Raw genomic sequence first — 27,843 nt, forward strand, 5'->3', positions numbered from 1 at the left:
TACCTCACACTTGGTAAGTGTATTGTTATACAATTTGAATAAACAGGTGAGCAGTGCCCTGTAGCAGCAGCAGGTGGGACTCATCAATGACAATGGCGGCAACAACAACAACAACAACTGATTATCCAGTTGAGGTACTGAGTCGAGCTTTGCTGAGCTTTGAAATGACAGGAATTGAACAGGTATTTGTATAGCAGAGGCTTCAGGGTTCTATGGACTGAGTCCAGTAGCAGGTTTTTACTTGCCGTGGCTCAATTAGAGCATGTCACTTTTTCGGTGTCAGAAATAAATCTGCAACCAGCATCACCACAGGCCAAGCAAACAGGCCAGATGTGACATTGGCCTTCGTATTGTCTTTCTGTTGTCAATGTTGAATCACAGTCCCAGACAAAGCTCTAGAGGTGAATGAAAGATCATGGGCTGTGCCGGTATACCTTGATGTCCTACTAGTAAGAACCATCTGTAATCTTGTTTTTGGATCTCTTTAAGCAGTGTTAGCTAAGGTTGACTCCTTACAGTTCATTTTTGCTACTCCTCTCCCCTCATCAGTGTGGTTGAAATTTGACCTGGTGAGACTTCTGAAATACAGAGATCTGAGATTAAAAGTCTTTAAGTATACTTTATTCCCTGCAAGGAAGGTCAGACAATCGCAGTGCATGCAAAGATCATTCTGCAGAGGGAATAAAAAGTAACATTCCCAGGCATTTGCTTTAATGCAGATTTGGTAAAGGGGTGAGATGTGTGTGTGTGTGTGTGTGTGTGTGTGTGTGTGTGTGTGTGTGTGTGTGTGTGTGTGTGTGTGTGTGTGTGTGTGTGTGTGTGTGTGTGTGTGTGTGTGTGTGTGTGTGTGTGTGTGTGTGTGTGTGTGCGTGCGTGTGTGTGAACCAGGTGAAAAGTAAAATCCCTGCCCTTTATATCTCATATTTGTGAATCTGACGTCATCTTGGCAGTTACACAAGCAGAAATGGTATACATGAACAGAGATAATATGTAATATAGTATAGTGGTATGATTTTCCATTACAGAGGATATTTGGAACATCCCCCCTTTCTTCTCTTAGCCTAAGGTTGGGGAGATTTGCCTCAATACCTCTGATTAAATCTTCTAAGCCTGAGTTTGATAAAACATTGTGCCTCAACTAAATATAGCCACCTGCGACTGCACACAGTCCCAGTGTCAGTGATGTGCTTGCAGTGTGCCTGCCGGCTGTGCTTAGCAAAGACAGCAGCGTTATGACAGTTCATTGGAGCAGGTGACACCAAAAATAGGATTAACCCTTTTAACCGGAACTTCTTTTTTGTTTCTCCTCAACAGTCATATCTTGCAGTGTTTGATAACTGGCTTGTTAAATAACCTTTGGTTTACTTTTTATGGACAATACACAATAGAATACTTGTGGTTTGTCTTTACAGATGTTCTCTCATTAAAGTGTGACAGGCTTTATCATAGCTCTCCTCTCCCTGTGGCTGTAGCTTACGTAAAATTAAGTGATTTTTTAACCTCTCACAAAAGCTTTTTTTATGCTTGATTTGATTTCACTCCATTTCTTGTATTCATTCAAAAATAGCATCAGGCTTCATTTGGCTGGTGCTGTGTTTGCTCTTGTTAACCTGGTGCCAAAAAAACTATTCGTGCGGCTTCAATGTAGGCCAACAGCAATCAAGTGTTTAACGATGTGTTGTGTCAAACGGCCGCTTTGTGTGGAAATCAAGTCATTACAATGTGGACAAAATATTAGTGTGTGAATTATAGTTAATTTTGTCCATGCCAGAGAGCTAATGCAGACTAACAGCTGTCTGCAGACGTCAGCCTGTTGCCAGTTAACACAAACAGTGCAGAGGATTTAGTGAGCAGACTTGCAGCTTCTGGCCTGTCTGAGCTGTAAGTGATCATTAGAGCGGACGTCTGTCTGTATGCAACATCTAATGCAGCTTTCACAAACAAAAAATATGATTTTTTAAACAAAGATGTTTACAAGTTATCCTTTACCAGAAGAATCCTAGCAATAGTTCAAAGTGTCTTAATTTAATGATCAAAGTAGATTATTTCTGACATCTTGTCATTTGTGGTCATGAAATTAATTTCTGCTCAGTAGCAAAACTTTCCTCCGAACATTCAGTGCTGTTGTGTGCTGTTTATCTGGCTTAGGCTGCTAAGCTAACAACAGAGAAACAGTTCCGGTGAAATACATGGGTTTACACCAACACTAACATATAACACAGTCCTCTTCATAGTGATGCACAGGTCTGATAGGATAAACTGTCAAATGTGTTGATGCACAATATTTACCTTCAAAATACCTTTCCTTTCAAGGTCATGGTCAAAGTTCTGTTTTGTTTGTTTCCTTATCTTTTTAATAGAAATTGCTCCAGCATTGAATGTTTCAAAAAAGAAACATGTGATATTTTTTCTCTCATACCTGGAGTTTTGGTATTTAAATATATGTTAAACTGACAAGAGAAGACAGGGTTTGTGGGAGCTGTGTGTTGATGTGTGTTGGTCAAAATAAAACCAGGCTGTTTGTGTGGAGTTTGGAGTCAGAATTTTCAGGCATAGTCTGAGCAGGACCCTGATAACAGAAATCTTCCCAGACAAAATTGGAGCAAGCAAACAAACACAGCAAGCAAATTAATTATTCAACAAAGAAACTTTTTTATGCAAAAACAGATACATTTCAATCATTTGATTAGCGCAGATCACATTTACAGTGCACACAATGTCGGCTGGTGTCCTTGTGCGTCAATGAGTGTGCATGTGTGTGTGTCTATGGAGAGCACTCATTTTTCCTCTGCTGTTCCCATTCAGTCATGTAATAAAAGAGGGACACTTTTAAATGCTGTCTGACACTTTTACCTGACATGACAGATAATGTTGTTTGTATGTGATGCCATCATTCTCCCAGCATGGTGGCCAACAGATAGACATCTCTTCAAGAGAAATAGAAAAACAAGAGTGCACATAGGCATAAACAAATTCAAATACTCTCCCTGTGTATATATATATATATAGCACTATATATAACCTATTCATGTGTCTCTTGTGCCTGCCACCTCAATTTAAACATCTGGGCTACTGTGAAAGTTGAGCAAGTGTCCACCTCTGAGTCTCAGTCTCCTACAGGTAGGCGTGGGCTGTGAGGGTGATGAGAAGGAGAGAGGCTTATCATGTAGTGACATGCACTCTGATGGTGACAACATGTTCCTGCTGTCCCTGGTCATCCCACAGGAGAGCCGAAAGGGCTGCAGTCTCTGTCCCTTCAGACTGCAAAATGTCAGGGACCCCTTCATCGGTTCAGCGAACCCTCAGCACCATAGTAAGGTGTGAGCCATGCTACTGCGCCTCTTTCCCAGTGTTTACAGTGTTTGTCAGCTTATGCTGGTCCCATTTAAAGAAATTAAATAGTCTCACTCGAGTCCTGCAAACAGACCAAGTCTAACTTTTATTTTAGCCATTTTTTCTAATCATTAAATCAGTTTCTAGCATTTATTCCCTAGTTGCGCCACAACAATTAACCACAGTTTGTGCTAAAGGCTGTTTCAGGAGGTAAAGGGTGTTGCCCATTATCCAGAAGGTAAGGTTTCGATTTCTCAGTCTTCCAATTCTGTGTGGATAAGATACTTCGCCCCAATTTGTACCTGACGGCTGTGACAGCAATATGTGATTGTGTGCTGCACATAAATTTGTGTGAATGGCTGAATGGCCAAACTGTACAGTAATATAAATACAGACCATTTAATACATACAGCTCTGATGATCTCTGGAGATTCATAGATGCATGAATAGAGTTTTGTCTTTTATCAGACGTTTTATTTATTTTCATTTGAAGTTTTTTATACTCAATGTTTTCAACAAAATTCAAGCCCTAGTTAGAGTCTCCACTTAACCTAGCTCCAATCTGAATGTCTTTGGACTGTCAAAGCAAAGTTAGGGACCTTGAAAAAGCCCACACAGTCACTGGGAGAACATGCAAACTCCACACAAAAGAAACCTGCCCAAACAGGGATTGGATACCAGTAATCTTCTTGCTGTAAGGGAACAGTGCTGCTTGACCTCTAAAACTTTATAAATAATACATAGAAAAAGTTTCTATCGCCATCCAAGCTTGAGAGGATCACCTTAATATCACGTCTGCCAGGTCATTGTATTTAGCTTTTATTTTCCTTGAAGATTGGTTGTTCACCAGCATGCAGTGTGGGTCTTTGATTTTGGATGCACACAGTGATATGAAATTGTTTAATGCCATTGAAACGTCTTCCCTAACATCCCCTACTGTATTTATAGAACAATATTCCTCCATGTCAGGGTCCCGGTGCATAATAAAAAACAGTAAATGGATCCTTGTTTATGTTTACGTGGACTGACCTACATTAGGAAGCAACTGCAGAAGTGAAAAGTAGAAATCATGAGCATTTACTATACACAGGCAGGCACACACTTACATGCACACACTCAGCATGTGTACAGATTACATGTACATAAGAAAATAGAATACATCAGGACTGCTACACCGCATTTTGAAATTCTGTATGCTTAGTTACTTGTCCCAAAATACCATTGGGGGGTCAGTCTCTGGATTTCCTTAACTTTCATGTGGATCTCTGCACCTGAATGATTGGTTTTATTGTGAAAATAAATTTGATGGTATGGTACCATGAAAAATTACAAAGACGATGATCTTTCTTGTTTTTCTCTTTTATGTAGGGATAGTTGTCATGACTTCCTCTTTGTATTTGGTAAGATGCTTCTGTACTATGAGCATACAGCAGCTGCTGTTAATCTTACCAATCCCCATACTCCTATAACCAGTGAGGCTTGCTCAAGCAGGTGGCAGCTGCGGCTTTGTTATGTCAGGGTGACATTCAGAGGTCTTAAATAGCATTCTGTCTTGTTATTCCTCCTGTAAAGATGTTGAGGAACTCCCCTCTCGCGCTGTTTTCTCCTTCTTTTAGTTTTTTTCCTCACTCTGTCATTCATACATTAACATCTAACAGCTGGCTGAGGTTTTGCTAAAAGGTTTGACATCTTTGTCAGGCAACCACAACCATGGCATGCCTTTTTTTCGTTGTTCTGAAAGCCCCCCTGTTGTTGATCTCAGAGTGTGTTTAATTGTATTAACCACAGTAGCTTCGTGGCTCCAGGGATGGCAGTGTTAGTGTGTCGGCAGTATCAAGTTAAAGTTTCCATGGTAAACATGATATCTGCTCAACATGTTTGCTTAAGCGTGTTAGTGTTGTCACTACAAGGGTCCCAGTGTGCAGCGTCACAGAGCTGCTGGCATGTTACTCTTGTCATGATGTACTTGCAAGTAACTTATGCATGTGGTATGCATTTTATCACACACACATTTACCGCATGAGGATTTGCTGGTGCTATATTGTATTCATAGATATGTAGGTTGTTGTTTTTTTTAAGTGGGCAGCATTAAGCGGTCAGCACTGGTTCCTCTCTATGGCCTTTCACAGGCTCTTTCTGTGTGGAGTTTCCATGATCTGCCTCTGTATGTGTAGGTTTTATCAGGTTAATTGGCGACTCAAAATTGTCAGTAGGTGTTAATGGGATTGTCTCTACATACCTGCTTTCAGACATGCACTGAACATCCACTGAATGTTCTCCTGACGAGTGAATATTCAGTGTGGGAGCATGCAAATGTCTGAATTAGTTTCTCCTACACATTCTCCGAGCCCGTGTGAGAATAAAGCAGGATATTGTCCAGATAATTCAGTGTGAGCGAGGTGGTGCGTTTATATCGCACTAACATGAGACAAACAACAAAACTGAACAAAACAACAAGGATGCAAATATCTCAGGATGAAAAATAAATGCTGTACACACAGGAGAGGCTAAAGAAGTGGTCGATGTGCTGTGAGAACAAATACACGTGGGGGTGCTGGAGCCAATACCAGCTGACATCGGGGAAGAGGCATGGTCTAGAAAATGGATGCTTATTATTACCGTCTTCTTTTTGAATTCCATCTTAAAGGACAATGCCTCAGTTTTCATTTCCACTAGCCAAGGAATTCCAGATGCTGTCTAAGATCAGTATAACTAGCTATGTTTAATTTGGCTGGGTACTGCAGTTTTCACTTTAAATGCATTGCTGCACAATGATAATGTGACCTTAACAGCAATGAAAGCAGTGTTGATGTTTATTGAGATGGATTCAAACTGATTTTATTATAGTGAAACGAACAAAAACAAGTGTAGTTTGGAAGAAGGGAAAAATACATTGGGCTGTTTTAAACACTACACTGATCATCGGCTGTTTTGTTAAGTATTTTGTTATAAAGTAGCTGCAAAAATGCAAAGACACTGACACATTAATTCAATAGTGTAGATACAATGTATGTGTGGTCACAGCTGAGGCAAAGAGCAAACTTAAAGTGAGGATTTTCTGCTGTAACAGGTACTGAAAGAAAAATGATTATCTTATTTCAATGTTAGCACACCATGTCAAGTGCTGGGAGCACTCCTATTGGCACGCTGTGTAGCTCATCCACATGCACAGGCTATCTAGCATTTTTAATATCAGGAAACATAGCATTATGAAGAACAAATATCATTACCTATGTTTGCTTTTCTTGCTTTGAAGTTGTTCCTTGTCCTTTCGGGGTTTCAGTCGTAACATGAGCAAACACAGTGGTGGCAAGGTCTGTCTAAATATAACTCCACTTGACAACAGAAGACACTCTTTTACTTTGAAGAATTCCAATTACTGTCACTGTTTCCTCAGTGTGAGTGTGTGTCTAGGTCTGAAATAGTCATGAAACCTAGATGTGTCTTGGTGTGTAATGTATCTTTATGTATGCATGCTCTTGTAAACTGTAAATACAAGCACGTTACAACCTGGGACATGGCAGCATGTGTAGTTTTCATTTTTCTTGCTGAAAGTGATGTAAAGCCTGTCCATATATTTCTTATCCCCTGAGACAAACGTGCCAAACAATGGCATAAGAAATTTAGAGCTATTCAAGTTTAATTGAAGACCTGAAAAATTAAAAAAAAAAGGAATTAGAATATTACTTACAAAAAAATATTAGGTGCATCAAAGTTGGCATATTGAATAAAAATACCTTTCTTTAATAGCAATATGGATATCAATGTTTTAGAAACATTGATGGGGATTTAGAGAATAGTGGTTAGATTCTTTGAGTTCAAATGTTTATTGCACATTAAAAGCATCAGACAAAGAGAAAATGCTATTTTAGATCAATCTAATCAATTAAAGTTAGTATTGGCATGTTGTTCCCTGAAAAACAGCTTTCCAGCAGTTGTCAGTCAGTGCATGGTACCTTTACTTTAACACACCGTGAATGAACTATGAAATCAATAGACATCAGCCGCAACAAAGTAAAAGAGCGGTTAATACCTGCGGTGTTCTAGCCAACTTCCGGGAAAAATGTATCTCCTACCCTGGTTATGTATGTAGCATAATGTCTTCTTTATATCTTATGGCCCCTCTCTTAAAATTGGTTTTTGCTCAGAGACAGACCTTAATGTCCCAGTTAACGGTGGGAGGATAAATCATAGGAAGCTCACCGCACAATGCAGAGCTCCTGCCTGTGGTACATTGTGTGGAGCATCCAGAATATATCACCTTTAACACAAAAGACCCAATCTGGATTCAATTACTAAGCCGGCCAAGAGTGCAATTTATATCCAAACTCCGAGGTTTGGAAGATGAACGAGGTCACAGTGCAGGTTGTAATTAACAGTTAACCTTCACTAACCTTTGAGTTGTGATTTACGATTTAAACACAAATAGCTTGCATCATGTTGAGTTGTCTGCTGGCATGGTGGAGAGGTTATATATTTGTAGGTTATTACACCATTTTCATAGTGTACTGTTGCAAGTTTGCTTTCACCCCACCGCACAACACCAAATGCATGCCTCATAAATTGTAGAGTGAATCCAAAAAACACTAACTAAATGTCAAGTTCTGTTGATGTCCTAATAACTTCTGATTAGTGTTGGTGTTAAGTGTTAAAGTGCAGTTTGAAGGAGGTCAGCAGGGGAGTGGTTACTCTGGCATGACACAAGGCAACCTAAAGCAGTGGCAGTAATGATTTTCTTTCAGCTGGAACCCGGATATATAGAGTGTATATCATGCATCATACCATAAACAACGAGTTCTTGAACTATAGAGCACAGTCTGCCACCCTGTAACTCTCTCTGTTCTTCTCTTTATCAAGGTTTTACTGGGACTTGACCATGCTGCTACTGATGGTTGGCAACCTCATCATCATCCCGGTGGGCATAACGTTCTTCAAGGATGAAAACACGCCCCCCTGGATCGTGTTTAACGTTGTGTCCGACACTTTCTTCCTCATGGACTTGGTCCTCAACTTTAGGACAGGCATTGTCAAGGAGGACAACACAGAAATCATTCTGGATCCGCAGAAGATCAAGATTAAGTACTTGCGCAGCTGGTTTGTGGTGGACTTCATCTCCTCCATTCCTGTGGACTACATCTTCCTCATAGTGGAGACACGCATCGACTCAGATTTCTACAAGACGGCGCGCGCATTGCGGATTGTCCGCTTCACTAAGATCCTCAGTCTGCTTCGACTTCTGCGCCTCTCGAGACTCATTCGCTACATCCACCAGTGGGAAGAGGTATGGAAGGACACCTCAGTGTTTACTGTATGTGTGTTGTATGATATGATATGCACAATTTTGTTTACAGCACCCGACACCAGTGTAAGCTCCTATCCCATCAAACTCTAGTGACACCTTCGCTGGTTCTTGTACACCCCCAGTATTTTTTCTTGACCTAGAACCCCACAGAAAGTATCACTGTATCACCCCTTCTCCCTAGCCTTTGTTTCCAAGGGTTATCTCCATTTTAAGGAGTAGTGGTTGAAATCTACCCGTACAAATTGGTAAAGCAACTACCCTCCATGAGGGAGTCCACACACTTTGTCTAGAGAATGTGGCAGCATATGGAGGCAATATTTCCTCTCAATGCTGTCTCACCCTCACACACACATACACACACAAACACACACACACACCTTCAAGTGCTCAATAAGAGTTCAGCTACCCAAGGTGAAATCTAATGTTAAAGATCGAGGAGCCGACTTTTGCAAAATGTCTGGACTCATAGCCAACACCAGCATTGTCACAAGTCTATTTTCCAGTACGAGTGTTTCCAGGCCGTGGCATCCCTTCCCTGCATGATAGCAAGTTGATTCACACAGAGAAAATACCAAGGAATACACAATGATTGACTGTTGTACAAGGGTATTGTTTGATGAAGCTAGTCAAACACATAGGGCTTCACTTCCTAAATCCAATTATAATCCAAATGGTAGTCCCATCATGGGGAACTACTGTGAGAATGTTTGCAGAACTCAGTACATACCCCTCTCCCCTGAGAAGGCAACATGGATAGATGCTGCTTCTGATTACATCCATCCCTTGAAAGCAGTGAAGAGGTTCTTTTGCTGTACCCCGTCACCAATAAGTTGATGAAGCTGGGATGTTGATTACTATTTACTCTCTGTGTGGCCATCCAGCTAGCAGTGGGACTACAGAGCCCAGAGAGGCGTCACTGCAGCACAAGCATGATTGTAATTGCATCAAAACTCTCACTGGATGGATCTTGTTGTTTAGTCTCAGAAGTGAAGCATCAAAGTCTGTGCATGGAGTCAACACCAAATACTCCAACAGAGAATAATAAGGGACAGTCAGAGGTATAAGATGGTTAGATGTGAGGCTATACAAGGTTATATTTCCAAGCGAGATTTATGACAAGCGAGCAGAGCAGAGGTTCAGCTATGAACGTTGTCCAGTTACGAAATATAAGAAACATTGGATAATTTAGTAAGAAAGCCCCCCCCCCCCCTCTCTGAAGCAGTAGCAGAGCAGGGTTTAGGCTTTAGTTCAGGGTTTAGTGTCTCGACGAAGAGTGTCTTGGCAACATCAGTGTGCATGGTCATAATACAGATATAATTATAGCAGCAGCATCACTCCAGTACATAATGTTATTGGTGTCAGGGATTATAGCAACATTTTAATTTACTAGTCAGATTGTTTACCTCGCACCCATAAACCATTTAACAGATGGTCCTGGCACTTTATATGAGGACACACTGGAACAATAATAGTCCTCACAGTATTTTATGTTCTCTCTTAGTGTGTTTATTACCCAGTAATTACATCACAAGACAATTACTGTTTAAACTTATTGTAACACTTATTAATTTCAATGCACTTATATTTTGTAATTGAACCCTAATATTATTTCAAATCTTTCACTGAACCTGGCCCGACCAGGTCTGGTAATATCAGATATATGTTTTAATAGGAGTTAATACACTCCTGATCAAAATCTTAAGACCAGTTAAAAAATTGCATGAATTTTCATTTTGCACTGTTGGATCTTAGGAAGGTTCTAAGTAGAGCTTCAATGTTTCCCCTAGGTTTACAGCTTTTTTTTGGGGGGGGGGGGGGGGGGGTCTTTAAGTGATTTTGAATTGTACATAGAATTTCTGAACTGTACATTGAACTAAATTAGAATTATCACGAAGCCCTGTCAAGAAAACACAGAAACGCTGGAGCAGAGTGATGTAGCATGCGCATGAAGTGAAAGAAGACGAAAGTCGAGATCCTACTAGCTGAACGACTTCTCTACCACCTAAAATCACTGTTACCACAGCAATCAAACAGGACTAATTAGAATCGAGCACTTCGCCATAACCCTTGTTTGTGTTAAGTTACCGTTTTGAAACTTCCATCTATATTACAAATCTTTTCACGTAAGATTTGCCGGTTTTGAACAATGGTCAGATGAGAATAGATTAAGCAGTGATAGATTAAAGTGTTGCTTGGTAATGTCATCCCTTTCCTAACCAGATTCTTAAAAACATCGATATGGTTTATGTTGTTGCTATTATGAATAGACGCAGCGGGGTTAATAAGGGTTCAGGCTGAGGTTGCGAGGGGAGCATTGTTGCCAACTTAGCAACTGTGTCGCTAATACTGGCAACTTTTAAAATCCTCATGGCGAAAGCTACTAGCGACAAATCTAGCGACTTTTTCTGGTGTTATGGAGACTAGCTCTGCCAGAGTTTCTCTTTTGAATCTTTTTGCTGGTCCCAAGCCCGGATAAAGGAGGAGGGCTGGACGTAGAGCTAGCAGTTCCACCACACATAACAGCCTTTTGATTCAATTTGATATTCTAACATTTAATAATACAGGAAAAAATGTATTAATATATGTGGGTCTAGATACAGCATTAAAGTCATGAAGTTATTTTGAGAAGTGATGGCATATTTCAATGGCAAGATAAAAAAAAAAAATGCATTAATTTTTTATTTTTTTATTCATTGGGAATTTATCTCGGAATTCCAGAGATAATTATCACACAAAAACAGAATTATTTTTTAGTTTAGTGAATGTAATACTCTTCTGTAGAATAAAGCTTATTTGTAGTTCTAAACATATTTAAGGTGATTTTTTTCTCACTTTTCGTATGGCCTACAGCAACCATTACATTATGCAAATTAGGCGATGCGTCACTCAGCGACTTTTAGGAGAGCCAATAGCTACTTTCCTTACTGAGGTATGGCAACAATGGAGGGGAGGCGTGGTGCGTTCACGGTTAAATAAAACAAGCGGAGAAAGCAGAATCGCGGGCTGAACGGCGCCGTTAAATGCGCATCCCGTTTTAACAGCCAGGCGCCTGCGTGCTTGAGAATTTCGCGATCCTGTGCTTCGCTGTCTTACCGAGATCAGTCCTGTATAGCCAGGGGGAGTATTTCCCCTCTAACAGCCAAAGTGGGTCAAATCCTGTCATCCGGTGGTGACCGGACAGATGCTTGTCAGGGCGTGCAGCACTTTGGCTCTTCTCTGCACTTGGAACCGGAGCAGGAGAGCTCCTCCGGCTGCTACTCGCAGAAGAGTGGCTGTTACCATCATAAACCGGGGAGCATCTAAAAAACACGGATATTTTTAGCTGCTTCTCATGTGGTTCATGAGACATGTTCTCAGAGGTTCTCTGTCCGCTGGTGGGAGGTTGCTCACCTGTGTGGGTGCGCACGTGTCAGTGTGTACGCGCATCTGGATGGAACTCCGCCGTGCGTGATACAGAGAGCAGAGATCTAAACCCGCGACCATTCCTCTGGCGATCTGGCGCTTTATTAAAAAATAAAAACTAAAATAAATAATTCAGTTGATCTTCCAGGGGGGGCGGGAGGTGCCGTTGGCGGGCGGGGCGCCCCCTTAGTAGAACGGTAGGGGAAACACTGAGCTTCAAAATGCAAAAAGAAGAAATGGGAACAAGAGCCCAAAAGTTGTGAGCAGGCAATTTATTGAAAACAACAATTTAACTCAAATAGGCTGTTCATCAGCTGATCAAAAGTTTAAGACCACAGCCTTTAAAAGCCAAAATCTGTGCAAAAATGTGGATTCCATGTCATTTCCTGTCAAGTAATCACACTGAAGATCTCTTGATGGCAAAGGCAAAAATGCTCACAGTCTTTGAACGTGGTAGGATTGTTGAACTGCATAAACAAGGGCTCTCACAAAGTGCCATCGCTGCTGAGGTTGGACGCAGAAAGACAGTCATTTTGCATTTCTTAAAAGATCCTCAGGGTTATGGAACAAAAAAATCAAGTGGTAGACCCAAAGAAATCTCACCGGCGCTGAGCCGGAGGATCCGAATGGCTGTCCGTCAAGACACGGGACGATCCTCGTCCCAAATTAAGGCCATTACTGGTGCTGACTGCAGCCCAATAACCATCAGACAGCATCTGCGAAGGAAGGGCTTCAAAAACAAGAAACGTCTTCAAAGGCCACGTCTCCTTCAATGCCACAAAATTGCCCGTTTAAACTTTGCAAGGGAGCACCAAACATTCAAAGGTGTAAGAAAGTGTTATTCTCTGACGAGAATTTTTTTTACCTTGATGGTCCTTATGGCTTCCAACGTTACTGGCATGACAAGGAGATGCCACCTGAGATGTTTTCTACGCGGCTCAGTGGAGGGGGCGCCATCATGATCTGGTGTGCTATTTCCTTCAATGGAACAATGGAGCTCCAGGTTGTGCAGGGGCGTCAAACAGCAGCTGGCTATGTGGAGATGTTGCAGCGGGCATCCCTCATGACTGAGGGCCCTCATCTGTGTGGTAACGACTGGGTTTTTCAGCAGGACAACGCTCCAATTCACAATGCCCGTCTGACCAAGACTTTTTTTCCAGGAGAATAACATCACTATTTTGGACAATCCTGCGTGTTCCACTGATCTTAATCCAATTGAGAACATTTGGGGATGGATGGCAAGGGACGTTTACAAAAATGGACTTCAGTTCCAGACAGTGGATGCCCTTCGTGAAGCCATCTTCACCACTTGGCGCAACATTCGCACTAGCCTTTTGGAAACACTTGCATCAAGCATGCCAAAACAAATTTTTTAAAGTGATCAACAATAATGGTGAAGCTACTCATTACTGAGTCAGTTTTAGACACTTTAATTTCTTTTTTATGAGTTTTTTTTTTTTTTTTTAGCTGTGGTCTTAAACTTTTGATCAGCTGATGAACAGCCTACTTCAGTTAAATTGTTGTTTTCAATAAATTGCCTGCTCACAACTTTTGGGCTCTTGTTCCCATTTCTTCTTTTTGCATTTTGAAACTCTACTTAGAACCTTCCTAAGATTCAACAGTGCAAAATGCAAATTCATGCAATTTTTTAACTGGTCTTAAGATTTTGATCAGGAGTGTATGTGGCAATACCAAACATGGGTTTTAAAAGTATGCTGAATGCAATTGAGCCCCTTAATTCATCATTTTGATTTACCTTCGTAAAATTTACTTTAAAAATGTACTTTATTAGTGAGAGCTACATTGTTAGTGATGTACAGTTTATCTTTATCAAAACAACCACTGTCATGAAATAGTTTAAGACTGAGTCCCTTTATACAGATCTCACTCTGTGGCCTTATATGATTTTATTTGAGGTTGTGGGTTTAGCAGTGTTCTGCTTCTACAGTACATCATAATTTTCTTCTACTGCAGAGTTTTTCCCCCTAATTTCACATTGAATTGACATCAGAACCACAAGAATTCACACTAACAACACTGTTTTGATATCCATTAATCCCGTTGCACAATGTTGTCGAAATGGAGCGTCACTCGGTTAATCGGTGGGTGTGTTCACCTGAGTGTATGACATTATACAGGCAATTGGAAAGCATCAATAGCGAGTTGATTGCCAATCAAACCGCAGTTTTCCCCAGACCTGCCCAGGGCATTCAGAAATGTTCCCCCCGTTTTCAAATATTCAGCTGGCACTCTGGAGTAGAACAGTGTGTTTAAGTGTCGTGACATTAATCATGCAGGGTCTCTGTGATGCCATTTCAAAGAGAGGAAAAGTTCACATGAATCACTTGGGGAGACTCCCTTCGCCACCCCGTGCCTTCATGCATGCTTGCTACTGTTTCCTCTGAAGCCCACAGTGCAGGCAGGGGATACATGTAGTTTAGGCCAACCTTCATTTGAATTGAGTGGACACACTTGACAGGAAGCTGTCACATGTTCAGGCTGCCATAAGGGAACAAATAAAGGGTAGGAGGCAGTTTAGAGGGGACAGGGGGAAGGGAACTAAGACAAATAGATAAAGAAAAAGCAGCAGTGTCTTCCTAACTAGCTTATAGCCACGGGCTGTTGTTGTTTGTTTGCAAGCAACCACTACCCCTGAATAGTAACTGTGTTAGAAATATAGGAAACATTAAGAATGCCGAAACATACGACAAAGACATTGGACAATATGTTCACAGAGCCACCTGCAATTTACGTGTTGTATGTGTGTGTGTGTGTGTGTGTTTGAGAGTGTTTTAAAGGTTTGCTGATGAATGCTAGTTAGGCAGACAGAGTGAAAGGCCAACTATGCCTCAGCGCCAGATTACTCCAGATGCAACCTCATAGAAATGTCATCTGTCAGCGCAGAATAACTTTTCGCCAAGATCTTGCCACCTGACTGACTCTTTGACTTTTCCTATTGACAGCCACACTTCAGACGACGTGTACGTGTCGGATATTTTGGTAACACTTCACACTGACCTTACTTTGATCTAAACCTGCAGCTCAGGCTTTGGAGAGAAATTGAAACTAGACAGTAAAGGCTAATTAATGCTGAACGTTATATATATCAACAGACTGACCTTCTGTCCATACACTGTGTTAATTTAGACTGTATTTGTGAACATCATCTGAAAACATACTAATACAGATGAAATTGAGCAGTATCACTGCGCCCCCCATTATAAATAATGGGGGCGCAGTTTAGCCAATACTTCAAACGGGACGACCATATAGCCCGAGGAGGACATTTCGATAATAGCGGAAGCGGAATCTCTTTGTACACGAAGAAGGCATAAATTAGATTTAATACTTCATCCGAATATTTACACTTATATACTACATGTTGGCATAAAAGTACAAATGTAGTGTAATACACTGTCCTAGCACGTGACCTCCTGATGTCCTTCAGAAAAGTCAGAGTTCATTTTACTCATATTTCACAAGTATCCGCTATCTATAAGTAGTCCTGCATAAATCCATTTGGTTTATTGTTTGAGTTTAATATCCTCCCCAGGAAGAAGTCACACACAGGACACTTCTTCAAAGAGTTGTATATTGAACACAGCTCAGTAAACTGCACCGCATGGTTTAATGCCTCGTAGAGTGATACTTTTGGAAACAAATTTAAAAGAAGCTTTTTAGGAATTCAGGACAAGACAAAGGAATAATAGAATATCAAATGTACCAAAGAGATGGAGAAGCCATACATATCAAAACTGGAGACAAAACAAAGCTCTGATGTATTACAGGTCAATTGCCTGAGGTTGTCTTGTTCAAAATAGATTCATAAAATCACAGTTGCACCCCTTTTTTTATTTTCTTTTGAATCATTCATTGCTTCACATCCTTACTCACAAATACTTACACCAGTGTGACATGCTCTTTCTTTGCAGTGGGCCAGACCAACAAGTCAGAAATATTTTTCATAATACATTGGAGACAGTTTGGCTAACTCTAACAATTAAATAGTCTTTGGTCATGCAAGATTAGATAAGACAATTTATATTGGTCCCACGGCAATGGAATTCACTTTTTAAAGCAGCAGATAATCAGAGTGAGGCACACATATTAAATTACAAAATAGAATTAATTCAATTCATTCAAAAATGTATTAAAATACAGAAAAAAATGTATTAAAATACAGAAAATGTGGTACATAGTATGCACCTTTCCTTAACAGATGGAAATATTATTTGTAAATAAATGAACTTGGGTAAAAAACAGTGGCACAGGATGGTTCTACAAGGATGCCTACTGTATATATATATATATATATATATATATATATATATATATATATATATGCATGTATGGTATACAACGACACTATGAGAAGAAAACTTTTTATATAGATAAAGGGGTATAAATTCACACTAGTATAAAATATATATATATATATATATTAAGATAACCTCAAAATTAGTGAAATGACAAAATGTCTGAGACATATAGTTCCTTTGGTTTTATGAAATTATGTGACAGGTCAAGGAGGTAGATAATAATCTGAAATATACATGTTTTCATACATGCAGTGTCAAATAGTTAATGGTCACGTGCATTACAATAAATAGACAAGTCTTTTCATTGCTATATTGTGTGTGTGTGTGTGCTTGCGCCTGCTTCTGCTAGCTTTGTTGATATTGACTCTAATTGCATGTCCTTAGCTGAACATACTCTGCTGTTGGCCTGAAGCTCAGACATGTTGGCACATAACCACAAATTGTTGAAGTGTCCTTGAGCTCGACGCTTGACCCCTAAACTGCTCCCAAGGGGCTTCCCAGTAAATGGCAGAGAGAGTTTGTGGGTCAACGTGGAGCCGTATTCTTTTATGAACTGCCACCATATACTGTACACTACACACTGCAGCTCAAAGGAATTGTGTTTTGATGGCAGCATTGGAGGTGATACATATCTTTAAATAGTACAATTAAAGTGTCAGAAGTCTATTAAATGGCAGTTATTTTCAGTTTTTATAGTTCCATGAATGAATGTCATGTTTTGAACATTATTTTACAGACCATGGATCATATAAGTTTCCTAAGATGAGGACCTACTGTCTATGATCCATCCAAGAATGGGGATCAGTAAAATCCTTTTTTTCTATACCCTGTTCAAGGTGTATACTTTTTCTACCTCACCTTACTATATAAAAAATAGAACCACACAATCAGGGGGGGGGGGGGGGGGGGGGGTCATGTAAAATTACACACTGTAGTGTAATTATGGCGGCTTGGTCCATTCAATTGTGAACAAGCCAAGCGGTCATAATGAAGAGCAGGATCTTTGGTTAAAAGGTGCTCATGTGTTCACCACTGCTAAGGAGTAAAATACAAAGCTCAAAATGATCCCTGGATGTTTGAGCAAGTAAAATCAGGTCTGTAGCTGCAATCAAATAATCTCCACCTCCTCAGAGACTCTAGTTCAAACACCACTAACACCATCAGAATCCTTTTGCATAACTAAAGCAACACCGTGATCCCCAACCCCCCGCCAGCACATGAAATCTCCTCCTTGTTCGTCCTTTTTATCTCAGCTATTCATACATTCACTCGGATTGCTTCCATTTCTTCACACTTCAGATTTAATGTTGTTGTTGCTGTGTGATTTGACCAAAATCTCTTATCTCCTTAGAGGTCATTACATGATTATATAATAATGCATATCATTACTCATTATTCATACCTTCTTCTCGACTGTAAATTGGGGTCATGCCTTGGCAGACGTTAAGTCATGAATTGACTGTTCTTTAGCTGAGCTCCTTCCTTCATCATGAGTTTTTGGCAAATGTTGTGGCGCAGGCAACAGCTTCTTGCAAAGTCAGAGTCTGTGCTTTGTTCTGAGCGCTCGTCACTTTTGTGGCTCTCATCCTCAGACACTCTCCTTACTGTTTGACATGATTCTTTTGTAGGTGGTAAAAGAGCTTAGCAGTGTTTGGAGTCTGTGGGGACCGGTCTGTGGCTTAACTTCCAAAGTACAGTTTCCTGTTTCGTGTCAGACTTTTTCAAACCACCTCCATGTGACGGAAGTAGCAGCTTTTTTAGGCACAAGCCCCTACTTTTGTCCTTCTCCTGTTTAGAATTACCCCCTTCTGTGTCCAGTTTACTGTCCTCCATAGCTGCTCTCATACATACAGAAAAAATTTGGATAATCACGTGATAATCTCCCCCGGATATCACAACTGACCGATAGAGAGCCTCGAACTCTCTGGCGTTTGTTGGCGTTGCCACCTAGTACCAGCTGGATAATATCCGAATGAGAATACAGCAGGATTTGTCAATAAGCCATAACCAGGTGGTCTTGTTGATGTTGTTTCTAACATGCGACAGACGCAAAACTGAAAAAAACTAAACTAAGATGTCAAAGTAGAAAGTCAATGACATTCTTGAGCTTTTGTTGATAAAAAACAAAAACAGGTGATCTCTGCAGCAGAGTTTGTACGTTACTTCCAGCTTACTGCATGCTGCGTCCCCCATCACCTGAACTCTCTGGAGATTTGTGTTGTTGAGAACCCATCAAAACAGAGAATCTCATCCTGATGCGTTCTTGATATGTGAAAAGCAAACTCTGTTTGTTTGTGTTGTGTGGAAGAATGGAAAGCATGGTCCAAATAATGATTGCTGTACATAATGAGAAAGCAGTAACAAATTTAAGAATAGTGAATTAAATGAAACGATAGCTGGTTTTTCATCATCACATAACACTGCCTGACCAATGAGACGGGAGCTTTTAGTGGCGGCTACACGCCGGTGATATCACTGCCATGCATAATGACTATCAGCATGGTGTGCACATATCCACCACATGCCCACACACACGCACGCACATGCACACTCAGACACACACACTGCCTGTATGGGGGCCCCCCCTGTCTTCCTCTTGTCACTGTTCATCGTGATAAAAATAAGACAGAGACTGGATATACTCCTCATTGGAGTTGTCTCCTGTTGATGAACCAGTGACTTGGAGGAGATTAGTCATCCTGTTAAATCAGATTAAAGACAGTGCACTAAACTCTGAGGGACACCCTCTCATCATGCCTGATGCCTGCAATACGACTGTCTTGACTGGCCGACACAGTAAACATTGCTTTTAGCGTGGATGGTGATACGTTTGGGAGATGAGCGCTGGGGCCTTAGCTGATTGGGATGAAAATTAAGAGATTTTAAGTTAAGGTGTGTAGTCAGATGGTGTCAAGGTGCCACAGTGGGAATTAAAAACTAGATTTACTAGATACGTTTTTTGAGTACTTTTTGCGTACACCAACAACTACACCTCCAGCCATCCCTCTGTCAAACTCCTGAAGTTTGCTGATGACACAACCCTGATTACATTAATTTCCAATGGGGACGAGGCCGCCTACAGAGAGGAAGTTAACAGCCTGGCTTCCTGGTGCAGCCAGAACCACCTGGAGCTGAACACTTTAAAAACTGTAGAGATGGTAGCAGACTTCAGGAGGAGCCCAGCCCAAACTGCCCCCCTCACCATGTGTGAATCCCCAGTTAAAACAGTGGAGTCTTTCAGATTCCTGGGGACTGTCATCGCACAGGACCTGAGATGGGCCGGAGAACATCACCTCCATCATCAAGAAGGCCCAGCAGAGGATGTTCTTCCTGCGGCAAATGAGGAAATTCAACATGCTGCGGAAAGTGATGGTTGAGTGTTATACAGCCATCATTGAGTCCATCCTCACCTCATCCATCACCGTCTGGTTCACTGCCTCCACTGCCAAGGACAAGGGCAGACTGCAGCGGATCATTCGGTCAGCTGAGAAGGTCATCGGCTGTGATTTACTCCACCACATATATCAGCAAATATATGTCCAAAATTATTATTATTATTATTATTACTTAAGTAAAATGTTTGCGTACTTCCTCTAGTCCTAAGGTGTAAGCAACAACCTGTGTTTATTTCTTACAGGTGGCAGAACGTGATCTCTATTCATATTTTCCTCTTGGATTGTTGAGATTTGTGGTTCTGTGCCTAAGTGGCAGTTTGCTGAAGTGAGAGAGAAATGAAACGATCCGTTGGTTAAATGTTCAGGTGCTTTGATAAAAGTCAGCCATGTGACTGCCTTTTATTTCCACCAAGTAAATCTACACAAAAATATTCAATTGAGATAAATCAACTAATAAGCCCCCCACTCGCTGACCCATTACCTTGGCAGAGGCATGGTCTTTCAGAGATAAGAAAAGCAGGAAGAAAAGATTTAATGGGCTATTATTGAGGGTACAATGAGACTTGCCAGCAACAGTGACAGGTCCTCAACACTCTGAATGAGCCTTGTTGCGAAATGAATACCCGCATAGGATTTGCTTAAACTATTACACAAGAAATGTGTAATCCTGCGCAAACCCATTGGTGCGTCTCGGTAGTGAGCAGGGTGAGAGTGGTTTTTGTGATCCGAGCCCTCCAGGCCTGTTTAGACAGATGATGGAAGGGTGTTCCCTGTGGTGCACTCACAAGCCTATTTCTCATTCTCCGCATGTGCCTCGTCCACCACAACAGCGTGCATGAGCATGACATTTTGGTGGAGGCATTTAGAGTGAGAAATCTAACCCCTGACCGCAGCCTGTTCCTAGAATCTGCTACTGTGTTGCCTGATTAAAAATAACACATAGGCGTGCATAGATTGATTTAGATGATAAACTGCCTTTTATCATCGGGGAAAGGATGGAAGCCACATCATGTGGCCAATTAACACCTTAAATCTACCAAAAGATAATTCAGACCCTTTTTTAAAGGACAAAGACAGTTGTAAAAAGGCTATACTTTCTGCTATATCTCAAAATACCATTTTTTGATATTTTGAAATGTTTAGATGACATTAATAAAACTCTGTTTTTAGGGTAATGGGAATTTGTTTTATACACTAATAAAAAAATCACAATGATATGATTACTTTATGCTATTTTTGACAAGAAATCCATTGAACCTCAATCTTACAAGTATTTTAAACAATATTTTGAATGAAGCCTACCCCTGGGTAGTGTGGTAAATTCAGACACAAATGTGAGAATGGGGGGTGAAGGTCTGTGGTGGACAGGTTAAAGAAGTTGAGCTTTCACACAACAAAATGTCATCAGAAAAACAAGGAGTGTAGAATTTTGTTTTCTCTTATGTGTCTCAACGCCATCATGCCAGTCATTGATCATCATTAGCAGTGCTAGCAGCGAATGCCAGATGCCTCAGTACACTGCTTCTTCAACTGTGTCAAGTCAACTACCGTCAGCACCATGGGACATATACATCTATTTTCTCATGGATCATCATTTTCTCACACCATCTGTTTTGAGATAACTCAACAGCTGCCTACATCCTCTCACTACATATTAGATTATGACTTTAGCACGTTTTTTAACCCTTAGTTTAGACCTTTTATTTACACATTTATTTAGATCAAATGTAAACACAATGTTTATTCTGTAACAATAAGTCCTCATACCTGGGTATATCAGCAAACCATTGATATGTCTGTGAATGAGAAACATAAATTGTTCTTGTTCTAATACATGATTTGCAATGTGTTAATACCAGGTTTCAGAGGAGAAGCAGTAGAAACCATAGACTTTATACAAAGTTGGAAGACGTTTCTCCTCTTCCTACCACTCTCCAAAAATTAAGCTAAAAGATCCTGCATAAGAAATGTGCCATTTTGCACATTTGGAGCCTGAATCTGCGCAGTAGTGATCATGATGGCCATGATAGCGAGGGCCCACCAATCCATATGCTCAACCCATAGCGAGTTAGTCTCAGCATTCCATCATGATGTTCCACCAAGATTTTATATCTACAAATAACTAATTTAAACTAAACTTACTGGAAACATGAACATTGCACAAACAACGGTAAGAGCTACCTTAAATTACAGAAACCAACTTGAGTGTGTTTGGAGACTTTTAGACCATTTCCCATTCACTGACCTTTTTACCTATACTGCAGTCAGTCATTAGGGGGCGATAAAGGTATTTTCCTTTTGGGGAGCTATCTACAGCAGAAACACTGATAGCAGCAGTTCTATAATTTACCATATTAGTTTTTTCAGTAGTAATAAAGCAATAGACGCAGGTTTTTCCCCCCGATATTTCACCTCTTGATGTTCGTGGAGTTTTATCACCATGTCAAATTCCTACAACCATGAAACTGCTACTTCATTAGTTTCCCTTCAGAAACCACTATAAGGGCATTGACTTACCGGTGATGTGATCTGACCCATGTTGTTGATCGAAAAAAAAAAGACGAGCAGACATACACGTGGTCTTATGAGGGTGGTGACAGCGACAACGAGCCCCCATAAGAAAGTGTTTTGCAGCATCTCTGTGCCCTCATCAATCACAGCTCTCGTGTTTATTCTGATGCTAATGCTGTCAGGCTCGCTCTGTGCCCCTATCAATTAAAAGAAAGTGGTCAGCAATCCATCATCCTCCATTTAACACGCCATGTTATGGAGTGCTGTGTTTGCAAACAACGTGTTTGTGTGTCTGTGTTTTTAAATACTGAATGTGCGCACACTTTCAGTACGTTTATAATACACAGAAAACAGATGCCCTGCTGTCTGAGGCCTCTTTCATGAATATTGGAGAATACATAAATAGAAAGAGGCAGAGATACAGAGGCATCTCTCCTCTGCCACTGAATAATGATCCTTTAACAGCCTTCTAACTGAACCAATCTCTGGGACAATTTCTCGTAACTGGAATGTCTGTTCGTTCTTGGCATGGGTGTATTTGAATTGATTACAGCTGTGAGGGGAGATAGGGGAATCACCTTCCTCCAGTGACACCACAGTTTGGGTTGCAAACTGGAGATTTGCATGGCATTACCCGTGACAGTTCTCACAGGCTTTATTCTCCACGCGGAGGTCTTTTGAGGGAGCTTCTGCTGTAGAAATGTGGCAAAGGGTTATTGTTGAACCGTTATGAGTCTTTCAGACTGTGCTACAAAACACAGTAAAGGATTTATTCTGCTTCAGAAAGTGCAGATAGTTTTGACTATACTGAGACAAGGACAAAATAAGGCAATATGAGACTATATTTCAGCTGTGAATATGCAAAGTCTTAGGGCGAAGGACAAGATTTTTGGGCCGGTAGCTTTCAGGTTTTTGCTTGTAGTTTGAATAATCACATTTTTGCAGGCTTTGATACCTGCAGGTAAACAACCCCCGTGCAGAGCTAAAGTGAAACTGAATACTTTGAATGAAATGTATCGGCTATCAGATTTTAAATTTGTTTGCATTCATATGCAGATATCTATTAATAGAGATGAGCCAACATGTCCTCTGGACCTAGAAACACCTACAAAAGTATAATTGTTTTGCTTTGTATGGAAGCATAAATTTACAAATGAAGATAAAGGAAGATAGACTCTTGGCCTGGATATTTGCCATCGCAAGTAGAACTGCCAAATATTGGCCCCTGCCCCCCAGAGGCAGATTCTTCATCCGACGATAGCAGATGGGCTCTGAGATTTGACACCAACTACCCTAGGCTAGATCTTTAGATTTTAAGACTCTTGGAAGTTTTATCGAAGAACCAGGTAAATAATTAAAGTTTGCAAAAGTTTGCAAAGGATTAAAACAAGTTAGCTTCAGCAAGACACATGTTAGAAGTCAAGTGCTTGAATGACAATAAGGAAATTGCGATTGGTTAATGTTCTTGATTTAAAAAAAAAAAATACAAGTAAGATTTACATGCTCTGGATTAAGGGGAAGCAGTTTTTGGAAAAGGTTTATTGAGTTTTATACTTTATCAGTACAAGATAAAGATAACAAATATTGTTGGTATAGTTCAGCATTATGCAGACACCTATGGAAGTTAATCTGTGTCATCGGGATTTGAAACAAAAAAGACAACGAGAGCGAGCGGGAGTGACCGACACCAATGCAGCTTTGACTTGTCAACTAGCACAGTGACTAGCCATGTCTAACAGTGGTACTTCGTGAGTGTTTAAACTCTTCTATATGCCATCGGTGTAGTTTTTTTTCTGTAAGATGTAGTAATAGGCTGCTGTAGACGAGCTTTAACAGCGCGGTGCGCCGCTCTCTCTCCCGTTAAAAGTGAATGTCGCTCACCCAGCTCTCTCTCTCTCTCTCTCGCTCCACTGTCTCTCTCTCCTGTTACTACATGTTTTAAACCAAATGCACGAAAAGCCAAATCAAATCAGAAATACGTAGACCACTTTTTTTTAACTCGCATACATATTTATTTTCATCAATGCTGCCTACCACACAATCAAATCCGAACATCCCTTCCTCTCTTTGGAAAAGACGGTCGCTCGGTGTCGACGTCGGGACACAATATTGCTCTGATGTTGCATGTCGAAGGTGAGTTAGCTTCAGCGTTGTCAGAGCTGTCAAAGCGTCTTGGTGTAACGTGTCTCCCACATACCTGGGACACCGTTCTCCACCGGCGGCGTGAGGGCGGAGGACGGGCATGGCTGGGCTGGGGAACTTTATTTTGAAAGGTTTCCCGGCCCTGTCAGCTGTTTTAAGACACGTCACACCAAGACGCTGTTAAAGCTCGTCTACAGCAGCCTATTACTACATCTTACAGAAACAAACTACACCGATGGCATATAGAAGACTTTAAACACTCACCGAAGCACCATTGTTGGACATGGCTAGTCACTGTGCTAGCTGACAAGTCAAAGCTGCATTGGTCTCCCGCTCGCTCTCGTTGCTTGACGCACGCTCCCGATCTTGAATCTGGAATCGATTGCTCCTCCTTGGATCCCCGGATGTTCCAGTTGAATTTTTTGAGGTTGAATTTTTGAGGTTGAATTTTTTGCGGTTGAATTTTTTGAGCTTGAATTTTTTGAGGTTGAATTTTTTGCGGTTGAATTTTAAACGTTGAAAAACATTCAAATACATAATTTCCATGCATAAATATTCAGTGCTAGAAATTCAATGTCTTTTTTGTTTCAAACCCGATGACACAGATTTACTTCCATAGACAGCGAGCAACACATTTTTATGCTTCTTTTTTCAGATATAGCCAAGGGGCAGATGTTATACTGGCCTGAGATGTAGCCTTTGTCTTAATCTCAAATAACTAATTAACTAAAACTTTTCAAAATGTAAACAATAGACTGTATGCTTTACATTTCTGTCGGTCCTTAGTGTCCCTAGAATTGTTGTATTTGAAATCATGTTTTACTTAGCAAGTATTTTATTCATTTAAAAGCAGTCTCTGGTTTTATATAGCTTCTCCTTCCTGTCTAGATATGAGATTTCACAAATGAAATATAAATTAGGCTCAATGTGGAAGATGGAATGGGGATACCTCATGATTTATTCATCCGCCACAGAGCGAATTTAACACTTTGATGCTAAAGAATGCCATCAGACTCCACCAGGAAATTTGACCTCACACAACATTGCATATGAGTTAACATGACTCATTTATTGCGGTGTTTGAGGAAAAGGGCTGCCTCCTGAAAAACAAACAAGAGCTCACATGTGACGTGCAGCTGGGAAGGGGAGTGTAGAAAATTAGCGCCTCCGGTGGGTTGAGTGGAGGAAAAGGTGCAGACGCGACAGCTTTGGCGATGTAAAAGAGCCCAAGGCTAAACATTTTGAACAGCCCAAAGACACAAGGGGCAAGAGAGACACATTCACTGTGTCTGTGTGTGGACGGACAGATGGACAGAGTGAGGACGGCTCCATCCTGGATCCTCGCTCCTCGCCCGGGCACATTATCCTGAGAGTATACCTCTGGCTCCATGTCCGCCTGTTGATGGATCTAAATTGATGTGATTTGATGGTGCAACAGCAGCCACACTGGTCCCTGCCAGCCTCTCTCTAAACACGCACACAGAAAAAACTAAAACAAATACACAACTACACACATACTTGTATTCATTCAGTTGGAAAGTGCAACATAAACGCGCTGCAGTGCTTAAAGGAAGGATGACTGCCATTAAACACGAGGTGACAAATATGATGGTGTTCTTTATCTCCCTTCTCATCATCACCTTCTGCTGAACAACGACAGTGAAGACTGACTGTGCCCTCTTAAAAGGCGCTGAGTGGATTTAATAAGGAGTGCGGCGATTAGCGATGCACACTCTGGTCTTCATTGGGATTAAGAGGCTTTGAATGGTTGAGGCCATTAAAATGTACACTGGCCCAGAAGCCTTGCAGCGCCTTATGAGTATATTTATCATTAGGATTAACGAACCCAGCCTTTGAACACTCTCCACCCCAGGAGCGTGGGTTAGGGTTAGGGTTAGGGTTAGGGCTAACCCTAACCCTAACCCTAACCCTATTAGCTGGTGGATGCAGAATCTGCATCCACCAGCTAATCTTTGTGCAATATAGAAAGCTGTGGTTTACACAGCTTGTCGTCATCTAATTCCTAAACCACCAAACCCTGTGCATGACGTGAACAAAGAAAAAGACCTTTGAAGTGCTTGTGAAGGAGTGAAAATCTCCCTCGAGGTCGTATGTAAGATGTTGTATCTTTGTGTGTGTGTGTGTGTGTGTGTATGTGCACATTGCAATCTCGGGGAATTTCAGGGCTCTGACCATCAGTGTGTTGAGTCATCCCACCATAACCAGTTTCCTGATTCCCTTTCCTCCCACGCCCTCAGATCTTCCACATGACCTATGACCTGGCCAGCGCCATGGTGAGGATCGTCAACCTGATCGGCATGATGCTGCTGCTGTGTCACTGGGACGGCTGCCTGCAGTTCCTGGTGCCCATGCTGCAGGACTTCCCCCCCGACTGCTGGGTGTCCAAAAATAAGATGGTGGTAAGTGCTGCTCCTGCCTGTTAGAATTAGATAACGCCCTGTCTTATCTCATCTGTCAGCTTATAATGACTGTACAAAAACCCTCTTGACGGATTGCCTCATGTATCTTGTCGTTTCAAACCCTAAATCAAACAAATTTTTCTTCTGCGTTTGCGTTTGCTGATTGTTTTTGATTTATTTCGGGCTTTTGACATTGGTCCCTGCTGTGAAGGGAGAGAGAGGCAGCGAGAGAGAGGCAGCGAGGCAGTGCACAGAGCATTGATTTCCCTAAATAGGACAAACGGCTGCTGTCTAATATTGGCTGTACATTGACAAATCCCAGTGAGCGCTCATGCTGTGCCTTAATTTTGTTGTATTGTTAACAGCTGCAGGATTAGAGCCTGTGTTAAAGCCTGACCCATAAACAAGCCCTCTGTTGTTTGCTTATGGAAGCGGACTGTGTCACACCTGATGTGTGACTGTGCATCACCCGCAGCTGATGGCCTCATATTAACTTAACATGTTATACAAGAGTACAGACACAAAGGAATCTCAGACATTACCAGGTTATGTGCTTCAAGGGCCCTTACTGCTATAAATGGATATAATATAAATGATAGAACTCAAAACACTGTATGTATAACCTAAGGAGTGGTTCCCCTAACTGATTGCCAATCATTATGCATGTAAATTTGTTGTCAATAGGTCAATGTTTGGAGTTTTTGTGTTCTGCAGGTCATCTCGGTGCGATATTGAAATGGCTGCATGCCGCAATAAAAGTGTTTGTGACTGAAAAGGATTATAGGCAATGTGTCGACCAAGAAGGTTTCGCTACATCGATTTATTGCAAACTCCTTTTTTGTGTCCATATATGGATTATAGCCGTTTTATCACATTCCTCTTAATGGAAAATACACACATCGCTTAAACCGGAATGGCACTCGGAGATCGCAACAGTCCTGTTAAATTCAATCAAGCTGCACCAATTTCACACAATAGATCAGCTAATTGTTCCCTGGGAAAATGGTGAAAATAAAAAA

The 27,843-nt window shown here is 41.1% G+C and overlaps 1 protein-coding gene across 1 annotated transcript in view; it reads left to right on the forward strand.

Moving 5' to 3' along the window:
• Window positions 1-27,843, forward strand: part of hcn4 (hyperpolarization activated cyclic nucleotide-gated potassium channel 4) — a 73,314-nt gene that overhangs the window by 12,650 nt on the left and 32,821 nt on the right. The window contains exons 2-3 of the mRNA XM_062393750.1: window positions 8,191-8,614; window positions 26,663-26,824. Of these exons, the coding sequence (XP_062249734.1) occupies window positions 8,191-8,614; window positions 26,663-26,824 (586 nt within the window). The remainder of the gene's footprint in view (window positions 1-8,190; window positions 8,615-26,662; window positions 26,825-27,843) is intronic.

This window comes from Platichthys flesus, chromosome 1 (assembly GCF_949316205.1).
Source record: "Platichthys flesus chromosome 1, fPlaFle2.1, whole genome shotgun sequence".
In the NCBI taxonomy this organism is placed as follows: domain Eukaryota; kingdom Metazoa; phylum Chordata; class Actinopteri; order Pleuronectiformes; family Pleuronectidae; genus Platichthys; species Platichthys flesus.